The sequence below is a fragment of the Phyllobates terribilis genome, unplaced genomic scaffold, assembly GCF_046119375.1.
Source record: "Phyllobates terribilis strain yellow unplaced genomic scaffold, ASM4611937v1 Scaffold_5__5_contigs__length_657084704, whole genome shotgun sequence".
NCBI classification, from domain to species: domain Eukaryota; kingdom Metazoa; phylum Chordata; class Amphibia; order Anura; family Dendrobatidae; genus Phyllobates; species Phyllobates terribilis.
The window spans coordinates 147,451,083-147,478,600 of NW_027362765.1; the positions used below are offsets into that span (position 1 = coordinate 147,451,083).

The following is a 27,518-nucleotide window of genomic DNA, read 5'->3' on the forward strand; positions in this document are numbered from 1 at the left end:
ATCCGGTCAGTTAGAGCTGGCTTCCGTCTCCTCTCCTATGGATGTAATTGACATCTGGAGGAAATGAGAGAACAGATGCAGCTCTCACTTCCTCCGGATGTGTTGATTTGTCTAAAGGCGGAGTGAGCGAAGCCAGCGCTGATTGGCTGCAAGGATTGCTTGACATAACAATGTCACATGAGCCATGAGAAGCCAGTGCCAATATTGGTTGGAACGGCGCTGACACTGGAGGTGAGTATAAGTGTTGTTAGTTTACTTGGGGCAGTGTGTTTTAATGATAAATACAACCTTTTTTCTAATTAACTTGCGCTGCTGATACTGCCTATGAGCCGCTCTATCGGTGGCCGCTCACATGTTAAAAGGCTCGGATGCCGCACACAGCACACAGAGAGTATGGCAGAGGTTTAATTCAAGATTTGGTTTCTCCACGCAGGGAGTGTAAATTTAAGTAACACAACAATAAAATCGGACAAAAAACGATTGTGCTTTAACTATAACACGGAAAGGATGAACAATACGGCGCAGTCCAAAAAGTTCAGGCTGAATAAAAGAAGGTAGATTACTGGAGGCTTGCACTTATCTGTCCTTTAGCGATAACTACGTCCGTCTTCAGACACTCCGGAGGGTGTCCGTCAACTGGCGGCAGTGGGCGGTCTCGGGTCTCACCCACTGGGCCCCCTGTCCTTTTGACCACACAACAGCGGTCACGACTCCTTTAAGAGCCATAGCAAGCTCCTCCGGCGTACAACAAACTGCGTTAGGATCACTAATCCCGGGTGCGTCCTCACCCGTAGGTCACCGTCAGATGTCTGGAAAACTGTGGTGATGCAGGTAACTGAACGATCACTTTCTGTAGGCCCGGTACAGACCGCACGCCCCTTGTTTTGCGGCAAGCTGTGTCACCCGTTCGTCCGTCACCGCAGACAGGTCAGCACGTCTCTATTTCACCGAGGACAGGGCAGCACGTCTCTCTCTCGTTGTCGGCAGGACAGACTGTTTCTCCCCAACTGCTGGTCTGCTCTCCACAACCAACTGTCTCTTTCGCGCGAGCCCAAACACCTGACTTCCTCTCTTCCGTCCCTCTCCTCTGTCCCCCAGCTCTGTCAAGGAAGTCCCCCGTGTACTCTTAATCCCATCCCCTGGCAACACTGGGCAGGATCCTGGCAGTTCCGGCGCCGGAGCTCCGCAGGCAAGTCCCTAGGCAATTCTTCCTTCTTACACTCAGGCAGCACGTGACCCCACGCTGACGTCATGACAAGTGAGGCGTGACTCAGCGCTGGGGTCCCCGCGGTGGCTGCTGGGTTGTGGGTGGGGTTATTCCCCTGCTTCACACCCAGCATCCACCGCGCACTTTCCCAGTGAATGAGGACAGGGAGAGCGCACCGTGGATTTCGGGTGTGCGCAGGGGAATAACCCCACCCACAACCCAGCAGCCACCAGTGGAACGCGGAAGAGGGACCCTCGGCTGCAGCCGCAACTTGTCGTGACGTCAGCGCTGGCTGCAGCCGGGGATCATGTGCTGCCTGTGAGCAGCAAGTGATAGCGCCACTCACAGGCAGTATCAGCAGCGCAAGGTAATTAGAAAAAAGGTTGTATTTATCATTAAAACACACTGGCATTTTTTTAAAAGTACCGGACAACCCCTTTAAGTTCCACCCCCAAACTCATCGAGGAATGCTCCCCAAACTACACTTTTTGGCATGGTTATCATCAGTGTTTCCCAAACTCCTGTCCTCACGGCCCCCAACAGATCATGTTTTTAGGATTTCAATATTATTGCAATTGTGAGACAATCTGTGATAATTTCTGAGACTGGGGTTTGAGAAACACTTGTTTATATAAGATCCACTCTTTTGTGGCCCAGGATAGCCCTGAATTTGTGGAGATTGGATCTGAAAAATGGGGATTGTCAAGTCCGATTAAGGACTGTTCACCATTATGGACTAGATATGTGAGGATCTGTTACTAGAATAAAGCATACATATCTTTCTAATCATTTACAACTCTTATTAAAGGGTAGGATATGGGATAACTTATAATATATGGGATAACTTGCTGATCGCAAGGGGTCCAACCTCTGAGATCAACATCGATCCTAAGATTGTGGGTCTGAAACACCAAGATTGGGTCTCTGGTACCCTAAGAACAGCCCCTTTTTGAATATACTGGGGGTGCGTAATCTTGACCTCCGCTCTATTCATTGTCTATGGCAATTCCAGAAATAGTGGAGCGTTGTACTCTGCTTTCTTTGATAGTCTTATAGACAATAAATGGAGTAGAGTTTGAGCACGAGCATCTCTGGTTCGTTCAAGATGGGGCTGCAGAGCCCCTTTCTTGGGGTTCCAGAGCCCCTTTCTTGGGATTGACGGGTTCCTCAGTGATCTGTATTCTGTGCCCTGTCCTGAGGATAGGGAATAACCAAGGGCTACAGTTTGGAAACATTTGGCTTGCATTCATACTGTATGGATTCCAATCACAAGGTGGCCAGTTGCTGTTATTCCTTTTTTACTGGTCTTTGGGATAAATGTATCCCTAAGCAACTGTCTTGTTCTTTCTCTAGGAACAAGCATTAAAGAGCCAGACGTTCCGAAGGGTGAGCGTTCCGTTCCTTCCTTTAATATCCTTTACATCATGTATTCTCCTATGAAGTGCATTGTTTTGCCTTTCTTCCATGGTTGCTTGTATAATAGACTTTCTTCTATGCTGTATCAATGTTTTCCCAGCTGGAAACACCGAATGGGTCAAATTTGAGAACGCAGAGTACAAATTTTTTGAACATCGCTCCACATGGCTGCAGGCTCAGCGGATCTGCACGTGGTTTAGGGCTGAATTGGTGTCTATTCACAGTCAGGCGGAGCTCGATTTCCTAGGGCAAAATCTACAAAAGGTAAAGAATATAGAATTTCTGATTTCAAATGAATTGTACTTTAATCTGACTACTGATAATTGCACTACTAAAAGGCAAAGTCCCTCAATTTAACATCACATGTTAAATGTATAAAATTGCTAAATGTTTGTAAAATGATACAACTTTGCAATTAACATATTATTATCCACACAGTTCTCAAGAACAGAGGGAATTTTAATGTTATTGCTTACTGCTCCTTGCCTAGGCCAACTCTGCAGTCTATCAGCAGTGGCCTGTCTCCTAAGTAAGAAGCACAGAGCTTACAAGCTCTTTTCTATAGAGCTTGTAAGCGCTGCTCTAAAGATGGCTGGAGCACTGAATCTGACCAGCCTCAGTGCCCCTGCGTTCCTCTGATACTGCACAGGCAAAGCTGCCTCATACAGAATCAGGGAGCATACAGTTGGGACCAGTGGCACGACGATGGATGCAACTGGTCTGAATTGTCAATTAATCAGGAGTCCACAAAGCACATATCCGGAAGTCACAACTCAATGTAAGTCTATGAAAGCCAGAACGGGGGGTCTCATAGACTGACACTGAGAGCTTTTGACAGTTACCTTTGACTTCTGGTCAGTCAGAAGCTGCAGTCACAAGATGGGAGAATGGGACCAGAGAAGGGTCAAGAAGAGCAGAAGACCTATATTAGTGATGCCATTCCAGCTGTGAAATAAGGAAAAATGCCGGAGTGGTGCTTTAACATTTAGGCTAGGGCTACACAGTGACGTTTGTTTGTTTGTTTGTTGGGGGACATCACATCTCATGATTTCCTATTGTGTGACACTGACACCTGCGACATCCTGCGACTGCGACACAGAGTTGTAAATGTTTCCAAGTGAGTTGGATTTTCTGTCGCACGTCATAAGTAACTCACTTGCCATCAATGCAAGTCGCAATTTGGATGTTTTATTTTGCGATAAAATCAGTGCTCTAAAATAGTTGTGTGACAACAAGTCACAAAAGAGTTGTCAGATGTTTTTGTCTCACGGCTTTTCTGGGAATTTCTGTGCGATAGATATGGCCGTGTAGCCCTAACCTTATATTTTAGTGTCATTCTCATTGACTCCCTCTTGTTTTCTACAAGTTTTCTCGTGGACAGGAGCAGCACTGGTGGATTGGACTTCACACTTATGAAAATGATCCAAGATTCAGGTAAATCATTTTTTGTCTCAATGCGAAAATATTTATAGGTTTAGACATCCAAAATATGTAAAGGGATAGTTTCTGATTTTCCAATTTATAAGGGTCAGTCTAAGGCCTCATTCATTGGTGACAGTTTTCACACGTACTGGAGACACTTACACGAGAAGACCCATTTAAATGAATGGGTCTGTGGATATGTCATTGTGTTTCCACGAACTGTGTGTACGTGGGCAAAACACGCTTACATGTCCGTTTTTTGCACACCAAACGAGCCGCAAAACATCCCACACACATGCACACTGATGACATCCGTGTGTCATCAGTGTCACACATACTGGCACCTTGGAATCAGCGGTAGTTTGCGCTGTTCTCGGCGCCGGGTGCTGGAGGCAGATCTCATCATTGTCCCCTGCTTGCGCAGTGATCAGCACGAGCAAGGTACAATGTTGAGGGTTGTATTCAGCCCCCGCTGTCTACAACAAGTGTAAAATTAAGAATGTCATTGGGGCCTGTATGCGGGAGCCCCCGGTCTCCCTCCCCCACCACACTATGCCACTGATTCAAATGATAAACTGCAGGTACACAGGGCATTAGAGAAATTAATATAATCTTGTCTATATTCCTTCCAGATGGTCAGACATGTCGGTTCTGAATTTTGTAAACTGGGCTCAAGAACGGCCAGGTCCCAGTACTAGAGAGAAAAAATGTGTGTACACAATGGTGAACCGTGGTAAGTACATGGCACCCATTTTTCTTGTGTTTCATTTTATAATACACATTAATATTTGTAAAAGAAATAGCATATACTTTTATATAGTTAAAGAATATGGACACCTTGGGGGGATTTTTTTTTATTTAAATGCTTGTATGATTGGCGAGAAATTATTTTTTGTGTTTAATTAAAAAATTTACACCATTTGCCTTCTGCAGCCTCTGTTTCAAACTGTCTATTGCCGGCTGCAGAACGAGTCATTATTGAATCCATTAGTGAGCTCATCCTGACTGTAGAGATCGCAACTCTTTTAGGCTGAATTTACAAGTCTATGACTGTGCTCAGAACATAATATCTGGCCTATGAAATGAATAGGAAAGGTCAGGAGTAGTGTTGAGCGATACCTTCCGATATCAGGAAATATCGTATCGGATTGGATCGGGCCGATACCCAAAAAGTATCGGATATCGCCGATTCCGATACCGGAAACCAATGCAAGTCAATGGGACACAAATATCGGAATGAAAATAAACCCTTTCTTTCCTTGTAGGTTAATTCTACATGAAGTAAAACAACTAAGAATAATGTAGAATGACATGAAAAGCCGGCAATTCATCAGCGGCATACACCGGTACCCGACAATTTACAACAGAAAGAATAGAGCTTCACACATAGATTAGGTAGATAGAACCATGTCAGTCACATATATATGAAGTACTGTGACAGTGTTGCTTACTGTACTTGTCATTTAGTGTAAAGGATTTATTTAAAAAAATATTAGTGTTTTCATGCACCGTCTCTTTAAGAAAGCCGGCCGGCAATTCAGCAGCGGTACCCGACAATTTATAACAGACAGAATAGAGCTTCACACATAGATTAGATAGATAGAAACATGTCAGTCACATATATATGAAGTACTGTGACAGTGTTGCTTACTGTACTTGTCATTTAGTGTAAAGGATTTATTTAAAAAAATATTAGTGTTTTCATGCACCGTCTCTTTAAAAAAGCCGGCCGGCAATTCAGCATCTGTACCCGACAATTTATAACAGACAGAATAGAGCTTCACACATAGATTAGATAGATAGAAACATGTCAGTCACATATATATGAAGTACAGTGACAGTGTTGCTTACTGTACTTGTCATTTAGTGTAGAGGATTTATAAAAAAAAATAATAGTGTTTTCATGCACCGTCTCTTTAAGAAAGCCGGCCGGCAATTCAGCATCTGTACCCGACAATTTATAACAGACAGAATAGAGCTTCACACATAGATTAGATAGATAGAAACATGTCAGTCACATATATATGAAGTACAGTAATAGTGTTGATTACTGTACTTGTCATTTAGTGTTAAAATAAAGGATTTATTTAAAAAAAAAATGGCGTGGGGTTCCCCTTAATTTTAGTCTCTAGCGGAGGTTAAGCAGACGGCTGGGGCAGATGTTTGAAGCCTGGGAAGGGGGTAATACCCACGGAGCTTCCCAGGCTACTAATATCAGCCCCCAGCTGAATGCCTAGCCTTTACTAGCTATTAAAATGGGGGAACCCCCCCAAAAAAATAACGTGGGGTCCCCCCTAATTTAATAGCTAGCACAGGCTAGGCAGACAGCTGGGGGCTGATATTAATAGCCCAGGAAGGGTGCCATGAATATTGGCCCCCTCCCAGGCTAGAAACACCAGCCGTCAGCCGCCCCAGAAATGGCGCATCCATAGGATCCACATTTATTGGGGCACAGTAGGGCAATTTAAATAGCAGGATCAGGCTGATGGGAACTACTGCTCCCATCGAGCTGATCCTGCTGGCAGGAGTGGACGGGGGACAGACATAGGCCGATGGGAGTAGTAGTGTCACATCGGCCTATGTCTGCCTGCACGCACAGACACCGCGCACACCCGCACAAACATCGCACAGACACCCCGCACACACACCCCGCACACATCGCACAGACACCGCACACACCCGCACAAACATCGCACACACCCGCACACATCGCACACACACCCCGCACACACACCCCGCACACACACCCCGCACACACACTAATCATGACGGGTCTGGGAGGTGAGGCTGACCTGTGCGGCCGTGGGAAAGTTCATGTGAGTTCATGCAGTCAAGCATGAACTCACATGAACCCTCTGAGGGCACCGCGGCAACTTCAAATGAACAGCTGATCAGCATCACCTGATACCTCAGCTGTTCATTTGAAATAACCGGCGGGAAAGCGCAGCACAGAACGGGAAAGCCGGCGGTGAAGTCTTTTCACTGCCGGCTTCCCCGCCCGGGTCCTTCGCTCCTTGGTGCTGCGCTCCCCGCCCGGTCCTAATTTACGATTGGGATTGGAGGTGGCGAGGGGAGCGGAGGATCGGGGTGGGAGGCTGCGGGGAAGCAGTATGGGGCTGTGTGATTGTTTAAAAGCCGGCGGCTTTTTACCGCGCGCCGGCTTTTAAACAATCAGGAGAATTCTCCCCCGCTGGGATGGCATTCTGATGACAGGCTGGATCGCGCTGCCATCCAACTTGTCATCCTTCACAGACACTGCAGAGCGCAGGCATTATGGGAACTTCCGATTCCGGTATCCGATATTGTAAAAGTATCGGAATTAAGTATCGGAATTCCGATACCGCGAATATCGGCCGATACCCGATATTACAGTATCGGAATGCTCAACACTAGTCAGGAGACCGGCCACATACTGTAATCCGAGCACGGTCCTTGTTTCTCAGATGATGTGAATTTGGCATTACATTTGTCTTTTTCTTAGCTCCTTTCTGGAGTTCAGAAAAAGACACAAAAAAAAGAGTTACAATTTCTCCCATCAGAATGAGCTCACTGTCGGATTCTCAGATTACTCATTCTGCAACCAACAATGTATAGGCAAACAACCAGCCTGTAAAAAACAAACGGTTTTTAAGCCCAAAATATAAACATTTAAGTTTAAAAAAACTTGTCCCCAAAAGTGACCATATCCTTTAAAGATAGCTATGGGTATACTGAGCAGGGCAGCAAGACAAACAGCAATCTTTCTTTAGGACAGCTAGATAGAAAATGGATAATGGAATGGTTGTCGTAAGAAATTCAAGGCCAATGGGGCGGAATTACTAATCCTTTCTAATATGCAGAAGTAAACTTAGACTAGACAGTGTGAATATGCACCAAATATATCACAGTGGCTCATTCTGGAGGATGAACTTAGCATATTTTTAGCCCATTAAGAATGCAGTCAATTCGGGGGCTTGTTGTTTGTAGGACAAGTTATAGTTTTAATACATTGCGGTAAGATATTAAAAATAAAACATCTGCATGGGTGAAATGGTCAAAAAAATTCCACCAGTGTTTTTTGGGGCATTATCTTTATAGCATTCATTTTGCAGTAAAAATGGCCTGGCAATACAATTTTCCAGATCAGTATGGATATAGTGCCACCAAATATCAGTTTGTTTGTTTTGTTTTTACTATTTTATTGTCTTAAATTTTTTTTTTACCTTTTGAAAAAAGAAAAAAAAAAGTGGTTAATGTCGCCATTTTCCAAGAGTCCTAATTTTTTTTATTTTTCCATTGATGGACCTACGGTATGTGAGAACTTATTTGTTTGCGTACTAAGCTGTAGTTTTTATTGGTGTCATTTTGGAGTACGTATGACTTTTTGTTCACTATTTATTGCATTTTTTGTGTAGGCTCAGGACTGAAAAAATGTTGTTTTTGGCAGCTCAATTTATTTTTCTTAATGGTGTTTACCATAGAGGTTAAATATTATATTTACATAGATCGGGCTTTCATGAGCGCAGCGATACCAAATATTCTTATTTTTTTATTCCGTTATTTTCAACTGGGAAAAAGCTGGGTGATTCAAATTTTTATGTTTTTTTATGTTTTATTTTTTATTTTTTTACACTTTTTTAATTCCCATAGGCCCATGGGCTTTTGTCCCTGAATAAAATGATTTTTTTGCCAGTCATGAGAAATCTAGATTAGCAGCCATATGCAAATCAGTCTGGAAGTGCACTGGGGGGGTGTCAATGGACTTAAAGAAGTGCATTGACACGCCCACATGACACTTCCAGCCTGTTCTGCATATGGCTTTTACACTAGATTTCTCATTATTGGCACATCAGATCTCTACAAAAAAGGAATCATTATTATTAGGAGACAAGCTCAAACAATCATACAACTACTGTAAACACATGATGACAGTTTTTTTTTCCAAATTGCCATGGGGCAACATTGTCTTGCATGCTGAATGGCAAGCATGTACAATTTTGTGCACTATACAATTAAAAAATCCATAATGTATAAATGTTTCAATATTTTTCGGTTGTGTTTGCACCTGATAACTTGTGGAGTATACCCAATATATTGTACAGAAGGAAAAAGTCTAATCTGTTACTGACACATGACATTATGTTTCTAAAACAGAGTGGGGTGATCAGAAATGCATCACTGCTCTGCCCTATATCTGTAAAAGGAGCAATGGATCCATAACACCAACACCCACCCGACCACCTCTACCATCACCCAATGCTGGAGGCTGCCCGAGGGGCTGGCTGCCATTCTTGAACAAGGTGAGTTACAGAAAACACAAAACCATTTCTCTCCATTGGACTCTCGCGGTTTAGTGATTGTCATCCAGAAAGAGGGATAAATAGGAAGCAGTATAGTGGCAGACGTTTGTCATCAAGTCTATTTTAGCTTTATATTCCTTTAAACTATGGGTCCAATTCATCATTTGCTTTTTTTTTAAGTCACTTTTTTTTTTTCTGTCTTGTGGTATTCATTTATATTTCTAGTGCCAAATTTTTCTTGCGGTTCATGAATATTGTGCAAAGTCAAAAATTCACTATATTTTTGTCTTTAATAGTTTTTTGCAAACTTTTTAGCAAAAAAAGTTACATGTTTCTCTAAAATGTCACACAAAATTTGCGCAAATATTCCACTACATCAAATAACTTCAAGGGGGGGACTGGAGTACATTTGCGCAAACATTTAGATGAATCAGCTGAAAACATCTGGAAACACCAAACCTCGCCCACAATGACCAACAGGAAAAAAACAGGAAATCGCACATAAATAGACTTTAAAAAGGCACAAATTAAAAGGCAAATGAAAAACAAGCAAAAATAAACCCCCAAAAATTAGACATAAAAATGTGCAAATGCAATAATGAATGGAGTTCTATGTGTTGTGTTCGTAAATTTGCCTCATCTAAAGGCTTTGTCATTTATTATATTCATTGCAGTGTTTTGGGGTGAGAGCGGACAATAAGGTCGATATTAAGACATGGCAACAGGCTCGAGATTCCTGCAAAATCCTTTCAGCAGAAATTGCCACAATTGATAACTACTTGGAACAAGGTAAATAGTTCTTTGCTCATCACGTGAGAATATCGATTTGTCCTTCGATGATCAGGACCTCTGAACTGTTCTTTGTTTCTTCTCAGCTTTCATTACGTCTATTCTTCCAAATATTACCACCGACCTTTGGATCGGTCTTCATAATGGCCGACAGCGGTTCCAATGGGAGGAAGGCCAGCCGCTGTCCTATGTGAATTGGGCTCCACGAGCTCCATCCAGACAGAGTGCATCCAATGGCAAAATGGTGAGCGCTATTTTCTTTTCTATAGGCCTCTAGAAATAATAGCAAATTCTAATAGAAGGATATGTTTAATGGTGAGGTGTAAACCAAGGGTAGATATGGGTGCAACTTGTACAGCCGCACAGGGGCCCAAAAAGGTAAAAGGGCCACTTCCACTTCCAAAGCAACAAGCAGCTTTTCCACATACACAAAGAGTGGCCCATATACTGCTCTTACACAGTCGCCCTCTTCTGCCACTGGAATAAGACATTGCATAAGTCCATTCAAAGTCCTCTTAAAACTCAGTTCTACTACTATCAAAAGTAATAGCGTAAAGCAAGCAAAAGCCATCACTTCTGTACTGGTTGGGGTCTGACTGCTTAGAGGGCTTTTTCAAGCTTCTCCCTGCACAGAGGCACTCCTGTCCACCCTCCGTGCAACCTGAAAATCCGTCCCATACACTTGAATGAAACAGGGCCATAGTGTTCTGCATGGGAATTAGCCGGCAGTGCCACTGTGCAGGAAAAAAATCTGCAGGGAGCTTGGTTCTCTGTAATGCTGGGGGGGGTCGCAGAGAACAAAGCCCACCTATTCTAATTTTATAGCATATTCAGGCACTTCGTTATAACATTATATTATAATTACACCACTTCACCTATAATATCTAATATAAAATGGGTTTTCCTGGATTGAGATATTGATGACATGCCCACAGGATAGGTCATCAATGTCCGAACTTTGGCAGTGGTCCGAGAATGGGCAATGCCACCATTCAGTTGTTAGCTGGTGCCAAAAATGAGGGTTGTACACAGTGTAAATAGCCAAAACACCACAGCTCTGTCCAATGTAGTGGATCAGCTTCTATTGGTGAAATACCCAATGATGGAACTACATCATGTACTGAGCTGCAGCGTCCAGCTCCTTAAACGGCACTAATGGCCACGACACTGGTTTTGGCTGATTTTTAGGGGTCTTATATGTCGGACCCCCCACTGATCTTTCTCTCACAATATCACGAATCAATATCTCACAACCCCTTTTAGGTAAAAAAAAACTGTCAGAAAATAAAGAAATGTGTACCGGATGGCACCATAATGTATTTGTCATGTGTTTTTCGTGCAGATTAGCTGTGCTGCGGTCTGGCATGGTTCTCCACCTCAGTTCACCGGACGATGGGAAGACAAACTCTGCCTGGAAAAGTATGGCTACATCTGCCAGATAAACAAAGGTTTGAGCTAACGATCATCCACTGGTGAATTAAACATGAGGTTCATGCTGTAAATAATCTTATCCCTCATTTTGTAGTGGCTGCTCTGGGTCCTTCTTCAGAGACGTTTCCATTTCCACCAGGGTCTACTCTGCGCTACAGGAACAACTCTTACTTGATTCTTCAGAAACCAATGACTTGGTCAGATGCTCGTCTCCTGTGCGAGACTCGCAATGCAACCTTGGCCACCATCATCAATCCATTCCAACAAGCTTATTTAACCCTGGCTGCCACCGGACAGAAAACCCAACTGTGGATCGGGCTTTCAAATGAAGATGTAAATAACAATGTTTCTTAGGGTTATTTTGTACTTTTATTTATGTCCCGAATCACAGGGGGTCTTGGGACCACTATTCTCATAAACGGTGGGGGTCTTAGAGGTGGGACCTCCAGTGATCAAGAAATTATCACCTAATATGCAGATAATAGCTGGAAATCTTAGTACAGCCTCTTTAACCATTTCCCCACATATGACTTTATAGTATGTCCTAATTCATGTTGGTATGTATGGAACGAACTCAGGAGCTGAGCTCACACCATACCCAACATATGCTGGCTGTATTATACAGACAGTATCTGCCTCTAACAGCAGAAACGAGAGTGAGATCCCCGATCACTGCTGATGAAGCAGTAAATGTCAATCATTGACACTGGAATTTAAATGGCTGGGTTGCTGGTGTGCGAGTCCTCCTGCAATGCAATCGGTGGCACAAGCCAATTTTGTTTTTTTATATTTCTGATTTTTTTTTATCACTTAAAGGGGGTGGTCACTACTTTTTTTTATTAATGGCCTATCCATGGGATAGGTCATCAATAGCTGATGGTGGGGGTGTGGCACCCCCGCTGATCAGCTGTTACCAGTGCCCTCGGTGGCTAGAAGTTCTTGGATGCTGCCATAACACAGCAGCTCCATCATTTCTATAATGGTTTAACAGAGGGCTTCAGATCCACCCACTCCCCATTGAAAGAATAGGGGATGGATCACAAAGGCAGCATGATGGCTCAGTGGTTAGCACTGTTGCTTTGCAGCGCTGGGGTCCCACCAAGGACAACATTTGCAAGGAGTTTGTATGTTCTCCCGTGTTATCGTGGGTTTCCTCCCACACTTGAAAAACAAACTGATAGGGAATCTAGATTGTGACCCCCAAAGGGGACAGTGCTGATAATGTCTGTAAAGCGCTGTGGAATTAATGGCGCTATGTAAGTGAGTAAAATAAATAAATAAATAGTACCCGTCCGCAGCCTCTATAGTTTTGACGGAGCTGCTGAGTTCCAGCAGCATCTGAGAACACCCGGCCACCGAGGGCACTGGTAACAGTTGATCATTGGAGGGTACCATGAATAAAAAAGTAGTGGCCAACCTCTTTAAATTTAAACAAAAAATTACATACAAATTTGGTATTGCTGCATTTGTACTGACATGAAAAATTATGTTGTCCCAAAAAAAAAACCAGTGGCAGTATTTTGTTTACTTTTTTTCACCATTTCACCGCACTTGGAATTTCAAAATATAAGCCCTCATATGGCTGCGTCGACAGGAAAATGAAAAACAATTATGGCTCTTGAAAAAGGGGTGGGAAAAAATGAAAACGCAAATGCATGAATTGGACATGACGGGAATAGAAGTTATTAATTATATAATTCTGGGTGTCTGATTCTGCCACTAGGGGGAGTTTCCTGCATACAGATTTAGAATTGTGTTTTATATTATATGTGTATATAAGTCATACAGTCCTTTTCTCCCTTCCTCCAAGCAGTGACTGCGAGCAGACATCATTGGTATAGGTATATATTCTGTACATATCAGCTCATTGTAATAGGTCTCTCTGGATATTATAGGGGAGTCGATCGTACTCTTGGCTCACAAATGATAGATTATCATACAGCAACTGGAGAGATGGGGAACCCCAATACATGAGTAGCTGTGTGTACATGGACGAGCAGGGAACATGGAGCCCGTCAGACTGTAATCGCAAATTGCCTGGAGCAATCTGCAGCTTCAATACTCGTGAGTCTTTTTGCTTTATTATCATTCTTTGACTGTTCTATTATAACATTTATTACATTCTTGCAAATTACAACAGGGAAGGAATGTGTTAGGGTGAATATATTCACAGGACCCTGGTCCAGTGGTCAGGTCAGTATTCCGTGGCCGCTGGACAGGACCCCTGTGAATCACCTGCTACCTGCCATCATCTGCGACTCCTCTTTTAATTAATCAGCCTGGTGCGACATTATCATCGTTGTGCCATGATGCACGCATGGCTTTGCACAAGGCCAGCTAATCAAAAAAGGAGCCACGGATGACGGTAGGTAGGAGTTGGTTCCAAATGCTCTGTCCAGCGGTCACAAAACACTGACCTGCGATTTGATCCGCTCATCTCTAGTAAGTGCACAATAGAGAACGAGAATGGAAGCTCTGAAGTTCTCCATCACCCCAATGTCCTCACATTCTCTCTTTTCTCGGACAGCATCATCCAAGCCTCACAAGTGGAGCCTGAACAGCACTTGTCCTAATGCAGTAGGTGACTCTGACTGGATCCCATTCCGTGACTACTGCTACTCCTTCCACATGGAGGTCACGGTGGGCCAGAAGGATGCCTCCAAGAGGTGCCAGAAAGGTAACCAATCAGTTATGCTTCGCAGCCTCTCAAGTGTGTGAAAAATGTACCTACACCAAGCGCAAGAACTATATTAATTGGCGCTATTATTGCAATATATACAGGTACATCTCACTAAATTATCATCAAAAAGTTTATTTCAGTTCTTCAATACAAAAAGTGAAACTCATGTATTATATAGAGTTTATATAGAGTATCTTCACAGCATAGACAATTGCCTTCAGATGACCCCAAATATAAAACTCTAAGAGGGTCAGATCGAGAGACCTTGGTGGCTATTCAACTGGCCCATGATGACTAATCCACTTTCCAGGAAACTGTTCATGTAGGAATGCTCGGACCTGACACCCATAATGTGGTGGTGCACCATCTTGTTGGAAAAACTCAGGGAACGTGCCATCTTCAGTGCATAAAGAGGGCAACACATCATCATGTAGCAATTTCAGATATCCAGTGGCATTGAGGTTTCCACTGATGAAGAATGGTCCCACTATCTTTGTACCCCGTATACCACACCATACCATCAAGATACGAGATCTGCAGCATCTGAAACAACGGATACTGGAAGCCTGTGCTAGCATTTCATCTGCGGTGTTGCTATCAGTGTGTCAAGAGTGGGAGAAGAGGGTTTTCTTTGACAATCCAACACAATGGGCAGCACTTTGAACACATTTTATAAGTGGTCATAAACGTGTAAAAAACTCATGAAAGAATAAAGTTACGTTAAAACCAAGCACACCATTGTTTTTCTTATGAAATTCTCAATAAGTTTGATGTGTCACATGACCCTCTTCCCATTGAAAAAAATAAAGTTGGATCCAAAATGGCCGACTTCAAAATGGCTGCCATGGTCACCACCCATCTAGAAAAATTTTCCCCCTCCCATCTACTAATGTGCCACAAACAGGGAGTTGATATCACCAACCATTACCATTTAATTTATGTGTATCCATATAAATGGCCCACCCTGTATATAATATATGAGTTTCACTTTTTGTATTGAAGAACTGAAATAAATTAGCTTTTTGATGATATTCTAATTTAGTGAGATGCACCTGTATATCTATCAATGTGTACGGTGCTATCTGCTATTTCCTGCTAATTCCTTTAAATCCTATTCAATAGTACAAGCACACATCGGTTCTGAACTACGAAGCTGTAGGCCAGGGGTCAGCAACCTATGTGAAACTTCATGCCTTAACAGCCTGCTGGGAGTTGTGGTTTCACAACGGCTGGAGCACCGGAAGAGACTAACCCATGTTGAATGACGATTCATACCCTATTATGGAGATGTTCTCCCTTAGAAGCAATGGATCTGCAAAGCTGCATCTAATGAAACATGTCACATACTATTCTTTGTCCAGTTGTATATTTTGTGTCCTAAATTGTCTTGTTTGCTGTATGACAAGAGTGGAGACCCCTATATAGGATTATTAGAGTGATGAACGCTATTTGTTATCTTGCAGTTGGAGGCGAGGTGCTGACGATTGTTGATGAGACAGAAAACCTATTCGTGTGGGAGCACCTGCAGACATATGAGAGTCAGGCCAAGGGAGCCTGGCTCGGCATGTCCTTCAGCACCAGAGGTTTGAATCCATTCAATTATATTATTCTGTTCACGGGAGGATGGAAACAGACATCTTAAGGCCCCCATACTCATTAGATGAAAACTGGCCAAACCCTGACAATTTTGGTGGGACCAGCAGACCATCCAATGTGTATGGGGGCTTCTCGACTGTCCAGTTGGAATTTCAGTGGCTTTCTCCTCTCTCCCTGTTGAAAACACAGGAACTCTCAGTCAAATGAACTTTCAGCTGACTGCTATCTTATGTGTGGTCAGTTTTATTCCTGGGAAGGGAGATACCTCCAGTTATTCAACTCACCCCTTCTCCAGTCAGAAATATGAAAGTGTTGGTGGCAGACGTGACAATGGAAGAAAATGTGGGTAATTAGGCAGCTGAACAGCAGCTGAAGCCTCCCCTGCAAAGCCAAAGGCAAGCGATCTCCTAGACATCCAGACCAGTGGCATCTCCCATTTCTGTTGGGAGATTCGCTGAGCTGTATACCTGGAAGAACCCTTTAGGTTATGAACAAACGGCATAAAAAAAATCAAATGCAAATCTGCCTATAGATTTTGCCCAAATCAATTTTCAAGCATTTTTGGTGGAGTTTGGTGCACATTATAACCCCTATGTTGAAAGAAGTAAAATGTATGAGAAAAATGTATTTTAAAATTTGCTCTGCAAGTCAATTTCCATACAGGAAAATTCCCCAGCATATGCCTTGTATTATAACTTGCTGCTTATTTTCCATGTGCTGTGCAAATCTACACAGGATTTAAATAAAATGTCCAAACAGTCTCAGTCTATTAAAATAGCGTCAGCAGGTGTGGAGAGCACAGGCCAATGCGCAAAGTCAAATTGTACAACCCCTGGCAAAAATTATGGAATCACCAGGCTCGGAGGATGTTCATTCAGTTGTTTAATGTTGTTGAAAAAAAGTAGATCACAGACATGGCACAAAACTAAAGTTATTTCAAATGGCAACTTTAGGGCTTTAAGAAACACTAAAAGAAATCAAGATTAAAAATGTGGTACTCAGTAAGGGTAATTTTTTTCAGACCAAGCATAGGGAAAAAATTATGGAATCACTCAATTCTGAGGAAAAAAATATGGAATCACCCTGTAAATTTTCATTTCCAAAACTAACACCTGCATCAAATTAGATCTGCTCGTAAGTCTGCATCTAAAAAGGAGTGATCACACCTTGGAGAGCTGTTGCACCAAGTGGACTGACATGAATCATGGCTCCAACACGAGAGATGTCAATTGAAACAAAGCAGAGGATTATCAAACTCTTAAAAGAAGGTAAATCATCATGCAATGTTGCAAAAGATGTTGGTTGTTCACAGTCAGCTGTGTCTAAAATCTGGACCAAATACAAACAACATGGGAAGGTTGTTAAAGGCAAACATACTGGTAGACCAAGGAAGACATCAAAGCGTCAAAACTGGAAACTTAAAGCAATATGTCTCCAAAACAGGAAATGCATAACAAAACAAATGAGGAACGAATAGGAGGAAACTGGAGTCAATGTCTGTGACCGAACTGTAAGAAACCGCCTAAAGGAGATGGGATTTACATACAGAAAAGGTAAACATAAACCATCATTAACACCTAAACAGAAAAAAACAAGGTTACAATGGGCTAAGGAAAAGCAATCGTAGACTGTGGATGACTGGATGAAAGTCATATTCAGTGATGAATCGTGAATCTGCATTGGGCAAGGTGATGATGCTGGAACTTTTGTTTGGTGCCATTCCAATGAGATTTATAAAGATGACTGCATGAAGAGAACATGCAAATTTCCACAGTCATTGATGATATGGGGCTGCATGTCAGGTCAAGGCACTGGGGAGATGGCGGTCATTACATCTTCAATAAATGCCCAAGTTTACATTGATATTTTGGACAGTTTTCTTATCCCATCAATTGAAAGGATGTTTGGGGATGATGACATAATTTTTCAAGATGATAATGCATCCTGCCATAGAGCAAAAACTGTGAAAACATTCCTTGAAAGAAGACACATAAGTTCAATGTCATGGCCTGCAAATAGTCCGGATCTTAATCCAATTGAAAATCTTTGGTGGAAGTTGAAGAAAATGGTCCATGACAAGGCTCCAACCTGCAAAGCTGATCTGGCAACAGCAATCAGAGAAAGTTGGAGCCAGATTGATGAAGAGTACTGTTTGTCACTCATTAAGTCCATGACTCAGAGACTGCAAGCTGTTATTAAAGCCAGAGGTGGTGCAACAAAATACTAGTGATGTATTGGAGTGGTCTTTTGTGTGTTTGTTTTTCATGATTCCATAATTTTTTTCCTCAGAATTGAGTGATTCCATAATTTTTTCCCTCTGCTTGGTCTGAAAAAAAATACCCTTACTAAGTACCACATTTTTAATCTTGATTTCTTTTAGTGTTTCTTAAAGCCCTAAAGTTGCCATTTGAAATGACTTTAGTTTTGTGCCATGTCTGTTATCTGCTTTTTTTCAACAACATTAAACAACTGAATGAACATCTTCCGAGCACGGTGATTCCATAATTTTTGCCAGGGGTTGTAGATACACCATGCAGGTAAAAAAGACTTAGATGAATATGTCAGGATCTTTTATGGGTGTTTCCAGGACTTACCAGGCTCTAAATAGCAGATGTTGCCACGCCCCGGATGAAGCCGATATGGCGAAACTTGAGTTGGGCAAGTGTGCAATACACACACCATGTGGATTAAGTGCTGGACACTGCTTTTTACTATCTTTATTCATTGGCATTTTGTTAGTGTAATAAAAGCTTTAAGGCGCTGTGCCTCATTACTAGCGGTCTTTCACTATTGGACTCTCCTTTTGGCTTTTCCTATATCATTATATAAGTGGAAATTTATATCCAGATATGGCTGAAGATTTGATCTGTGTGTCTGGAATCAGGAAACACTCGTACACCATACCACTCGTACACATACTGTATTTAGAGATGGGACCAGGAAACACTCGTACACCATCCTGACATCTTCAGCTGAATCTACAGAGGAGTGTCATCATTTGTATCACTTATGGATGTACCCTTGCGTTAAAATGATTGCACGACTTTCAGCAGCTGCAGTGGAGACCCTTACTTACTAGGATGACATTGTGCCCTTTGTCGTCTTCTCTTGCAGAAGGTTCACTTTTATGGAATGATAATTCTCCGGTTAATTACTCCAATTGGGGGCAACATGACTCAGGACCCAGTCTATTAAGCCCAAACTCTTGCTACTGGATTGAAGGCAGCAATGGCGTGTGGAGTCTGGGTTCTTGCACCAACATCAGCAAAGGAGTCATTTGCAAACTATCTAGAGGTAAGCTCGAATTTTACTATTCCAAATGTTAAAGTGGTTACACATGGCCTAAATTTTTTGGCCCCCAGAAATGGGCCCACATAGAGGTCCACTAACAAATGCTTCTAGTAATTATCTATTTATCATTTATGGCAGATTAACAAAGTATTGTAAATCCCATAGTGATATAATCTATTAATCTAGAGTTGATAGTCAGTGCATCAAGGGTTCTGTGCCCAGGAATATGTCATAATGACCACCCCTGAAGAGCCTGGTACATAACCTGGGGGGTTGACTGGTTAAAACATTCTGAAATACGCTGCTAAGAAATTATAAAGTAATAAAGAGCGCCCTATACCACAGAACACTCGTTTATTAGCCCAAGTCCAGAGTAGCTGCACTTTCCCTCTTTGGAAGTCCCATGTAAGTGGTGTGCAATATGCCAGCAGCTCATCGATTTCTGTGAGAACTATTGTAATACATCTTTTTCCCACTAGTGGGGAGGAATTTTATTAAAAGCCTCCATATACAATGGATCGCTCCCCCCATAACAACACTCAGTTCCTGTGTACTCTTTCAGCTGTGGTTTATCTCTGGGAGAAGAAAAGTATCGACAGTCCAAAATAGGACATGTCAAATCCTTATCTCCCTTGACATAATTTATCAGGGAAGAGTCTGTAGGCCCCCATACACATTAGACTGTTGGATGATACCAAAGGTACCAGTGGGTTCAGACAATCTTGGTCTAATGTGTATATGGTCTTTAGGCAATCCCCTTCAGATTACTGGAGGTGCCAGGGGCTAGATATCCTTTTATCATATTATTGATGGATCGCTCCTCTAAGAAAATGGATTATTTGATAATGCAAACCTAAAATAGATCTAAAATGAACTGTTTGAGATGCTGATTTATATTTGGTCAATGTAATGAATGAAGAAAAAAACAAATCTAAAAAGCTAGATAATTAAAATAAATAATACTTGTCAAGTAGACGTGGAGCAAATCTTATAAGCAGAGGTGCTGTAAAATAATTAGAGCCATATTATTTGCAAAGTCTAAAGTGCATTTAGCAATGATTGTAGAAGAAAATAATCTATTTCTTATGTAATTCTTTTAGTAGAAGAAATTAAACTGGACAGATCTGGTAAGTAACTACACAAACACACTAAAGTGCAAGCACATATGTTGTAGCTGTTGTGCACAAACTATTCAGATCCCCCTCCTCACTATACCGCACAACAGTGCTCCTTGTAAAGACTGTATGGCAGGATTGTGGGGAGACTGGGCTCTCTGCGGTGTCAAGCCATAACCAAGGAGGATCTCCATATCAGGGAATCCTTAGAAAAAAATTTTCATTGGTTCCTTTAAGCTTAAAGAGGTTGTTAGGAGAAAACGAGCTATCACCTATCTGAGAGCAGCACAATATAGAGCAAGAGACCCTGATTCCAGGGATGTGGCACTAATTAGACTGTGTGCTGTAGTTTCAATACAATCAGTGTTTTATCAGAAGGAGATAATCATTGACTGACTCGGTCTTACATGCACAGCAGTCAGGCTAATCTGTGTAACCCCGCCCACACCACTGATTGGCAGCTTGATAACAATGTACAGTGTACACGGGAAGCAGCCAATCAGTGGTGTGGGCGGGGTTATACAAAGCTCAGTATTCTAACCACTTCTACATCTACAGCAGAAAAAACAGGGATTCTATCAAAACTGCACCAAGCAGCCATCGCTGAAATCAGGCTCTCTGCTCTTACATAATGCTGCTCTCGGATTACATAGCAAAATATGCAGAGAGATTCCCTTTAAATCACCACTCCAGCATTTTTTTTCTTAATCCACTGCTGAAGTGGTACTTTAAATGTAATTCCCCTCCCCTGTCTCATACTCACCTGCCGCTGTCTTCATCCTTTTCCAGCATTGCTTTCTGTTGGTCTCCGGTGGAAAAGTGACCTGCCGGCAGCTCCAGTGTTTCATGGAGTCAATTTTCAATACATCTCTATGAGAGCCTCGTTCTGGCCTCATTCTGGCCTTGTTCTGGCTCTCATAGACTTGCATTGAGCTCTTGTGACGTAACTTCTGACTTCGACCAGTCAGAATTTACGGGCACAAGATGGCGCCATGGGACTGGATCCGCGTCTGTAAAGGGTGAGTATAAAAACAGGGGGCGGGGCTTACATTTAAAGCGCCACTCCAGCACTGAAAAAAAAACACTGGAGTGGTGCTTTAATAGAGCACCACTTTAGGTTCAGGCTAGGACTACAGGGCACATTGTAGCCTTGCGACATAAGATGGCAGTGTCTCCTTACTACATGGCAAGTAATGATAGTAAATGTAGTCCCTTTGTGACCTGCAAGCTGCTGCGTCCATAGCTCCTACTGCTGGATTTCAGTATGATCACATGATTAGTTGCAACAGGCGGAGTAATATTTGCATTCTTAAAGAGTTATTCCCATCTTCACAGGTGGATATTGTCGGATGGTCTTTGTAAATAAAAGCACTTTTACTACTTGCTAAAATTTTAAGTCGTTCCTGAGATATCAACACTTATAATTTGTTTACAGCTCATTGCCTAGGAGACTGAGCGCCGCTCGTTGCTGTATAGCTTGTAAGCACTGAGCTGAAATTAGGAGGTAACAACACTCTACAGTGATCCTGGCCAATTTCTAAACAGTGCTTACAAGCGCAATAGAAATGAACTTGTATGCACAGTGCTTGTTCTACTGTCTGGCAGTGGTGGTGGGTCTCCAAGGCAACAAGCTATAAAGAAAAAGTGTTAATATCTCTAGAATGGCTGAAATTTTTAATAAGCAGTTAATTACAAATTTTCTTGCATTTACAAGCACTATCCTACAATACCCATTTATGAAGAAGGGAGTCACCCTTTAATGTCATATAGCCACAAGTCACCATGTAGCCTTAGCTTTAAAGACAAATTAATCTGAGCAGACCTGAAAAATAGTTTTGGAAAAAGTGATTGTATAAGATGTGGTTGCTTTTTGTTTTTTTCGCTTTTTTACTTTAATGGGGTTGAGTTGTAATACCAGATCTGGCCTACCAACAAGTGTGGCACTGTTTCTGGAGAAAGACAGCTTTTTTATTTTTAAATGACCATATACAACCCCTTTTTATTCATGAGTCCTTCCTTATGATTTTCTAGTAGATGGATATAAATCTTATCCAGCATTGAGCAAGTTTATGTTCTCCATTAAGTTGCAGCGTGTAGTAAATCCAAACATCTAACTGGTTTTCTCTCCTCGCAGTTCTACCACAGCACAGCACGGCGGTGGCGGTTGTAGTGCTCTCCACCTTCGCTTTGTGTATCTTAATCGTTGTCATCATCTACCTGTACCGCCGCAGAAAACTCGCAGCCCAGCAGGGAGCTTTTGAGAGTGCCAGATACAGCCGCACCAGTACCGGCCCAGAAGGAGCCATCGAGAAAAACATTCTGGTGTCAGATATGGAAATGAATGAACAACAAGACTAGCAGAGTTGAAGTCCTGACATCAGGAAAACAAAAATGTCGGGGTTGGGTCATCAAGACTTTTTCTTCTTCTAATCACCTTATGATGGAGGTGGCGTTTAATAACACAGAGGGTGCAGGATGCCCCTTTCCGAAATTGAATGTGTACACTGTCAGTGTTATTTGGGGGCTGTCGAGCATTGCTGAGCAATGTATGTCATGGTACTCCAACATCAAGAAGCCATAATTATGGGCAAGACCCCATACCTTGAAAATAGCCCCCTTTTGCCTATCTGTACCCCCTACATGAGCATAAACTAGCCAAGGTGCGTTCACTCTTAGAATTAGGAGGTAATAAATATCGGGATTTGGGGGTTACATTGGCAGTGTACATGTGTACTGTGACCAAACTGGCTATATCACATAGACGCTGTAAATTCTTTGCATTTCTTCTCCTCTGTTTGTTCTTCCTGTGCCTTGTCATTAGTAACTAGCTTATTCTCTCTGGTATCTTCGCCTTTTGTAAAATACGGACCAAAAATGTGCCTCTGCTGGATGGAAACGTTATACTGCACTTTTTCGGCAATTATATAAAATTGCACATATAAGAGTGAACGCACCTTGATAAAACCTCATCTCACCAACCACCAGAAGACGTGTTTGAGGTATGGTTCGGAATATGTAGGATATCTCCTCTCTGCCATGGTATCAGAGAGGACGTTTTGCCCAGTGTCTCCATCTCCAATGTTTGGGCATCTTCTGGAGCGAAGGAGAAAAATAGTCCAGGGGTCCCAAATGTGAGAGCACCGTGTGCTATACTCTGGGGGGCGCTAGACATGAGAGGACTATATATATGTATGCCCATATGTCCAGGGCTGGCATATAGGTATGTGGCCAAAGATAATAAACACGAACGCAATTACTTGTATCATTATCTCTTATATGTGTGATGTGTGGGTGAAATTATGTCCCTCGGTGTGTTTTTGGAGTTGTCACTGCCTCTCAATGGACAGCACGGCATTTCAGCTTGGTATAAATTGCCACATAAAAGTCCACAAAGCAAAATTCACAATTTTTGCATTTTTCCAACTTTGCACTGCACACCGGAGTATGGATCATCCGTATAGACTTGGACATAAGCTCGCATTGGCCACTTGAACACAGACCGGTGTAGAAAAAAAAATACCTGTCTGAAAACTATCAACAAGCTGCTGTTGACAGATCTTGTTTCAATTTGGATGTATTTAAAGGGAGTCCATCACCCCCAAAATACATTTTAACTGCATACAGTGTTGTAGGAGACTTATCCCCTATAACAACCATACTAGCACTCTACCTATTACTGGTACAGTGATGAAGAAAATAATGTTTAATTCACATGCAAATAAGAAGACTTCAGATGTACCCTTGGTGTGGCCAAGAGTTTGGTGCACTGTTGTGCCTCCTCATTTGCATATTAGTGCCCTTCCTCAGCTTCTGATTGACAGTGCTTGCTTACCAGAACAAACACTGAATGCTTCCGGCGTTTGTGCGGTCACATATGCACACTTGTTCACCTCCCTGTTTCCTTTCTTCTACACTACACTAACACATCTGGAAGTGCAGCGAGTGGCGTTAGAAGCAAAGAGGCAGGGGGACAATAACTTATGGACTCTCCTGCTATTTTTCTTATTTATAGTGATATCACACACTCTTTCTTACATAGCGTCCTCTCTTGTTATACTTAAAATAAAACGACTGCTGAAGGACCAGATCAGTCCATCAGCCTTCTCCAATAAGCAGCTTTCCTAAATATACAGTGTGTATGTGTGTATATATATATATATATATATATATATATATATATATATATATATAGATAGATGTGTTAGTGTAGTGAGATATACACACATGCATATACATCGAGTGGAGTAAGTGTTGAACACGTCACCAGTTTTCTAAGTAAATATATTTCTAAAGGTGCTATTGACATGAAAGTCTCACCAGACGTCGCTAACAACCCATCCAATCCACACAGGTAAAGAAATCAAACCATAGATGTCCATAAATTATGTGTAGTAATGAGAAATGGCACAGGGAAAAAGTATTGAACACGGTGAACAGCTTCAAGACGCCTCCGGTATGGAGAAACTAGTCGCATGCATTGCTCAGGTGTAATTTTGACCCATTTTTCCACACACTCTTCAAATCTTGAGTGCATTACTTATAATTTTCTTTGTAACAATTGTACGTGATTCCAGGTCTTTCTGTAGCTCTCAACAGGTGCTCCTCGGCTCTTGGACAACTCTTCTAATAAATCTTTTGACTCCTCTGTCTGAAATCTTGCGGTGAAGACCTGGTCGTGGCCAGTTTATGGTGAAATTATGTTCTTTCCACTTCCGGATTGCCGCCCCAACAGTCCTCACTGGGACCTTCACTAGTTTAGAAATTCCTCTGTAAGCAATACTATTAGTATGTTTTACAACAATAAGGTTTCAAAAGTCTTGAGATAGCTCACTAGTTTTACCCATCATGAGATCTTTTTTGCGTGGCACCTTGTAATGAGACACCTTTTTATAGGCCATCAGTTGAACCAGCTGATATTATTTTTCACTAAGTGGCAGGATTCCTTTCTAATTACTGATAAATTTCAGCTGGTGTCATGACTTTCCATGGCTTTTTGCACCATTCTTTCTTTGTGTTCAATACTTTTTCCCTGTGTCATTTCTCATTATTACACATAACTTAATTTATGGACATCTATGGTTTGATTTCTTTGCCTGTGTGGATTGCATCTGCCTGTTATTTAGAGCTGAAGCCAATCAGTAGCGGCTCATATGATCAACTCAGGCAGAACCACAGAGCTCAGTCATTGGCTGCAGTGCTGTTGACGTGACATTAGAGATGCAGACAATAACAGACACCAGGAACAGCGGTAGAGACTCAGTGCAGGACTCTGGGAAGGGTGAGTGAAGCATAGTTATTTTTAAAACATAATGCAGTCCGGGAAAGGGGGTTTTCAAAAAACAGAACCACCCTTTAAGCTAGATAAGCCATCATTTTTAAACTCCAGAATTAGCCCATTTGAAACTTAGAAAATCAATTAACCCCTAAGCTTATGCCCAAGGGAGCTGGCAGATGCTGAACCAGGGTGCCAATTAGCTACAACTGCTGTCATTTAACCCCTTATATGCCTAAGTCAGTTGATGTCTTTAAGAATTTGGTAATTGGGGTGCTAATGGTGTTGTCACCTGAAGGCCTCCCTTGTCCGTTATATACTTGTACACCTATAAAGCCCAGCCTGTGATGACAATGTCAGATTGTTTAGGGACTGGCAGGAAAGCTGAGATGTCCTCTTTAGGAAACTGAAGGATGAAATTAATATATACCAAGGAATTCAAGCAAATAAAAATTCCAAAAAGCAGAAGTGCCTATTTTCTCTGTTGTCACACTTCTATAATGATGATAATCTGTGACTGCATGATGAATGTAGCTCATATTTCTAGACTTGCTCTACAGTGATATTTGGATATTTTTCTGGTAACAGGAGGTGATCCATCTGTTGATGTAGTACAACGCTGCGCTCACCGTGCCAGATACTGTTCAACAACAGCTGGAGAGCCGCAGGTCTTCTCCTCTATCTGTAACTATAATTAATCTCACCTAATATTTATCAGCAAGCGTTATCTGACATTTACAACAATACAGAGCCAGTGTGTTCAGCACAAAAGCAGCAGGATCCGTGCCATGTCTTTATCCTGGAGAAGATATTAAAGAGGACAGCCTATGCTGCGTCACAGCAAGACCATGAAAATGTCGCAGCTTCTCACGTCATCCAGGAAGGCTACTTGGCAGAGACATATCTATAGTGGGGGCAGGGGTTCCAGTAACATCCAGGGGGCCTGGAATTTCAGGTCACTAAAAGATCCCTTTTGCCTATATGAGAAGACCAATACTATTATGGCCTTTGATCTGATACGTCGGGCCCTATTGAAACATTTGCACTAGGGCCCACAAGCTTCAAGTTACACCACTGCTACTACTTTTCCATCTGCAATTTTTTTTTGTCTGTGACTTGCAGACACGAGTGGCTCGATTATTTCAATGTGTGTCTTAAAGGGAAACTGTCATCTGATTCATGCTGCAGGAACCACGGGCAGCAAGACTCAAACACGTTATTGCAGCCATGTATATTTTACTCTGAAACGCTCTGGGATTTTCAGAGAGAACATGCTTTGAGAAGCCGATCGGGAACTATACGTCTGTAGGGATGGATGTGGAATGTCTTACCCTGTTCCTGCCGCTGAAGACAACAGATGTGCTGTGTGAATACCTTAGTGCAGTCTTATATGTAACAGTAATGTGTGTAGTGTAATGTAATGTATTACATGTCAATGGAGACCGAACGGAGACTGCCAGAAAACAGGCAGGTGAGCTCCACCCCGGAAAGTGTGGATCCGGGTTGGGCGCCATTCGTGGACTACGAGACAGCGAAGGTTGACCGAGGTCGAGTGCGCCAGCTGATGGAGATGGCAGACAAAAAGGTGAGACCAGGCGGCATGCTGGAGAGGGTCGAGGCCGAGCAGGAGCCGGAGCCATGGATTGCGGCACGTGATGGAGCAAAGTGCCCAGAGACCCCGCAGGCCTAGATGCTGGAGAATCCCCTGCTGACTCCGAAGGTTCCTCCACCCAGGCCAGAGGTGACTTCCAGGTACACACCTCTTGCAACTCGAGTTAAGTGAACTGCGGAGGTGATGCTACAGGCCGCACAGGAAGGAGACTTATGGTCTGGTGGCACCATTGGGAGGGAAGGCATTGGCGACGGGAACACCGTCATTGAAATTCGGTTGGAAGTGCATCTCCTATGCCGGAGACAAGCCAGGAGTCGTCATCGGCTCCTCTGAAGGGGGGCTGCAGCCTTTGCCTCTGCATCAGGAACCCCCTCCATACTTGAGGAAGAAGGAGATGTCTGAATCCAA

The 27,518-nt window shown here is 42.5% G+C and overlaps 1 protein-coding gene across 1 annotated transcript in view; it reads left to right on the plus strand.

Moving 5' to 3' along the window:
• The window catches only part of MRC2 (mannose receptor C-type 2), a 135,398-nt gene extending 109,438 nt beyond the window's left edge, over window positions 1–25,960 (plus strand). Inside the window, exons 16-30 of the mRNA XM_073683147.1 lie at window positions 2,561–2,593; window positions 2,724–2,887; window positions 3,990–4,057; window positions 4,678–4,778; window positions 9,179–9,324; window positions 9,999–10,113; window positions 10,200–10,357; window positions 11,456–11,561; window positions 11,639–11,877; window positions 13,440–13,608; window positions 14,072–14,221; window positions 15,688–15,807; window positions 18,935–19,114; window positions 20,212–20,238; window positions 22,361–25,960. Coding sequence (XP_073539248.1) covers window positions 2,561–2,593; window positions 2,724–2,887; window positions 3,990–4,057; window positions 4,678–4,778; window positions 9,179–9,324; window positions 9,999–10,113; window positions 10,200–10,357; window positions 11,456–11,561; window positions 11,639–11,877; window positions 13,440–13,608; window positions 14,072–14,221; window positions 15,688–15,807; window positions 18,935–19,114; window positions 20,212–20,238; window positions 22,361–22,584 — 2,000 coding nt within the window. The 3' untranslated portion in view covers window positions 22,585–25,960. The remainder of the gene's footprint in view (window positions 1–2,560; window positions 2,594–2,723; window positions 2,888–3,989; window positions 4,058–4,677; window positions 4,779–9,178; window positions 9,325–9,998; window positions 10,114–10,199; window positions 10,358–11,455; window positions 11,562–11,638; window positions 11,878–13,439; window positions 13,609–14,071; window positions 14,222–15,687; window positions 15,808–18,934; window positions 19,115–20,211; window positions 20,239–22,360) is intronic.
• The last annotated feature ends 1,558 nt before the right edge of the window (window positions 25,961–27,518 follow it).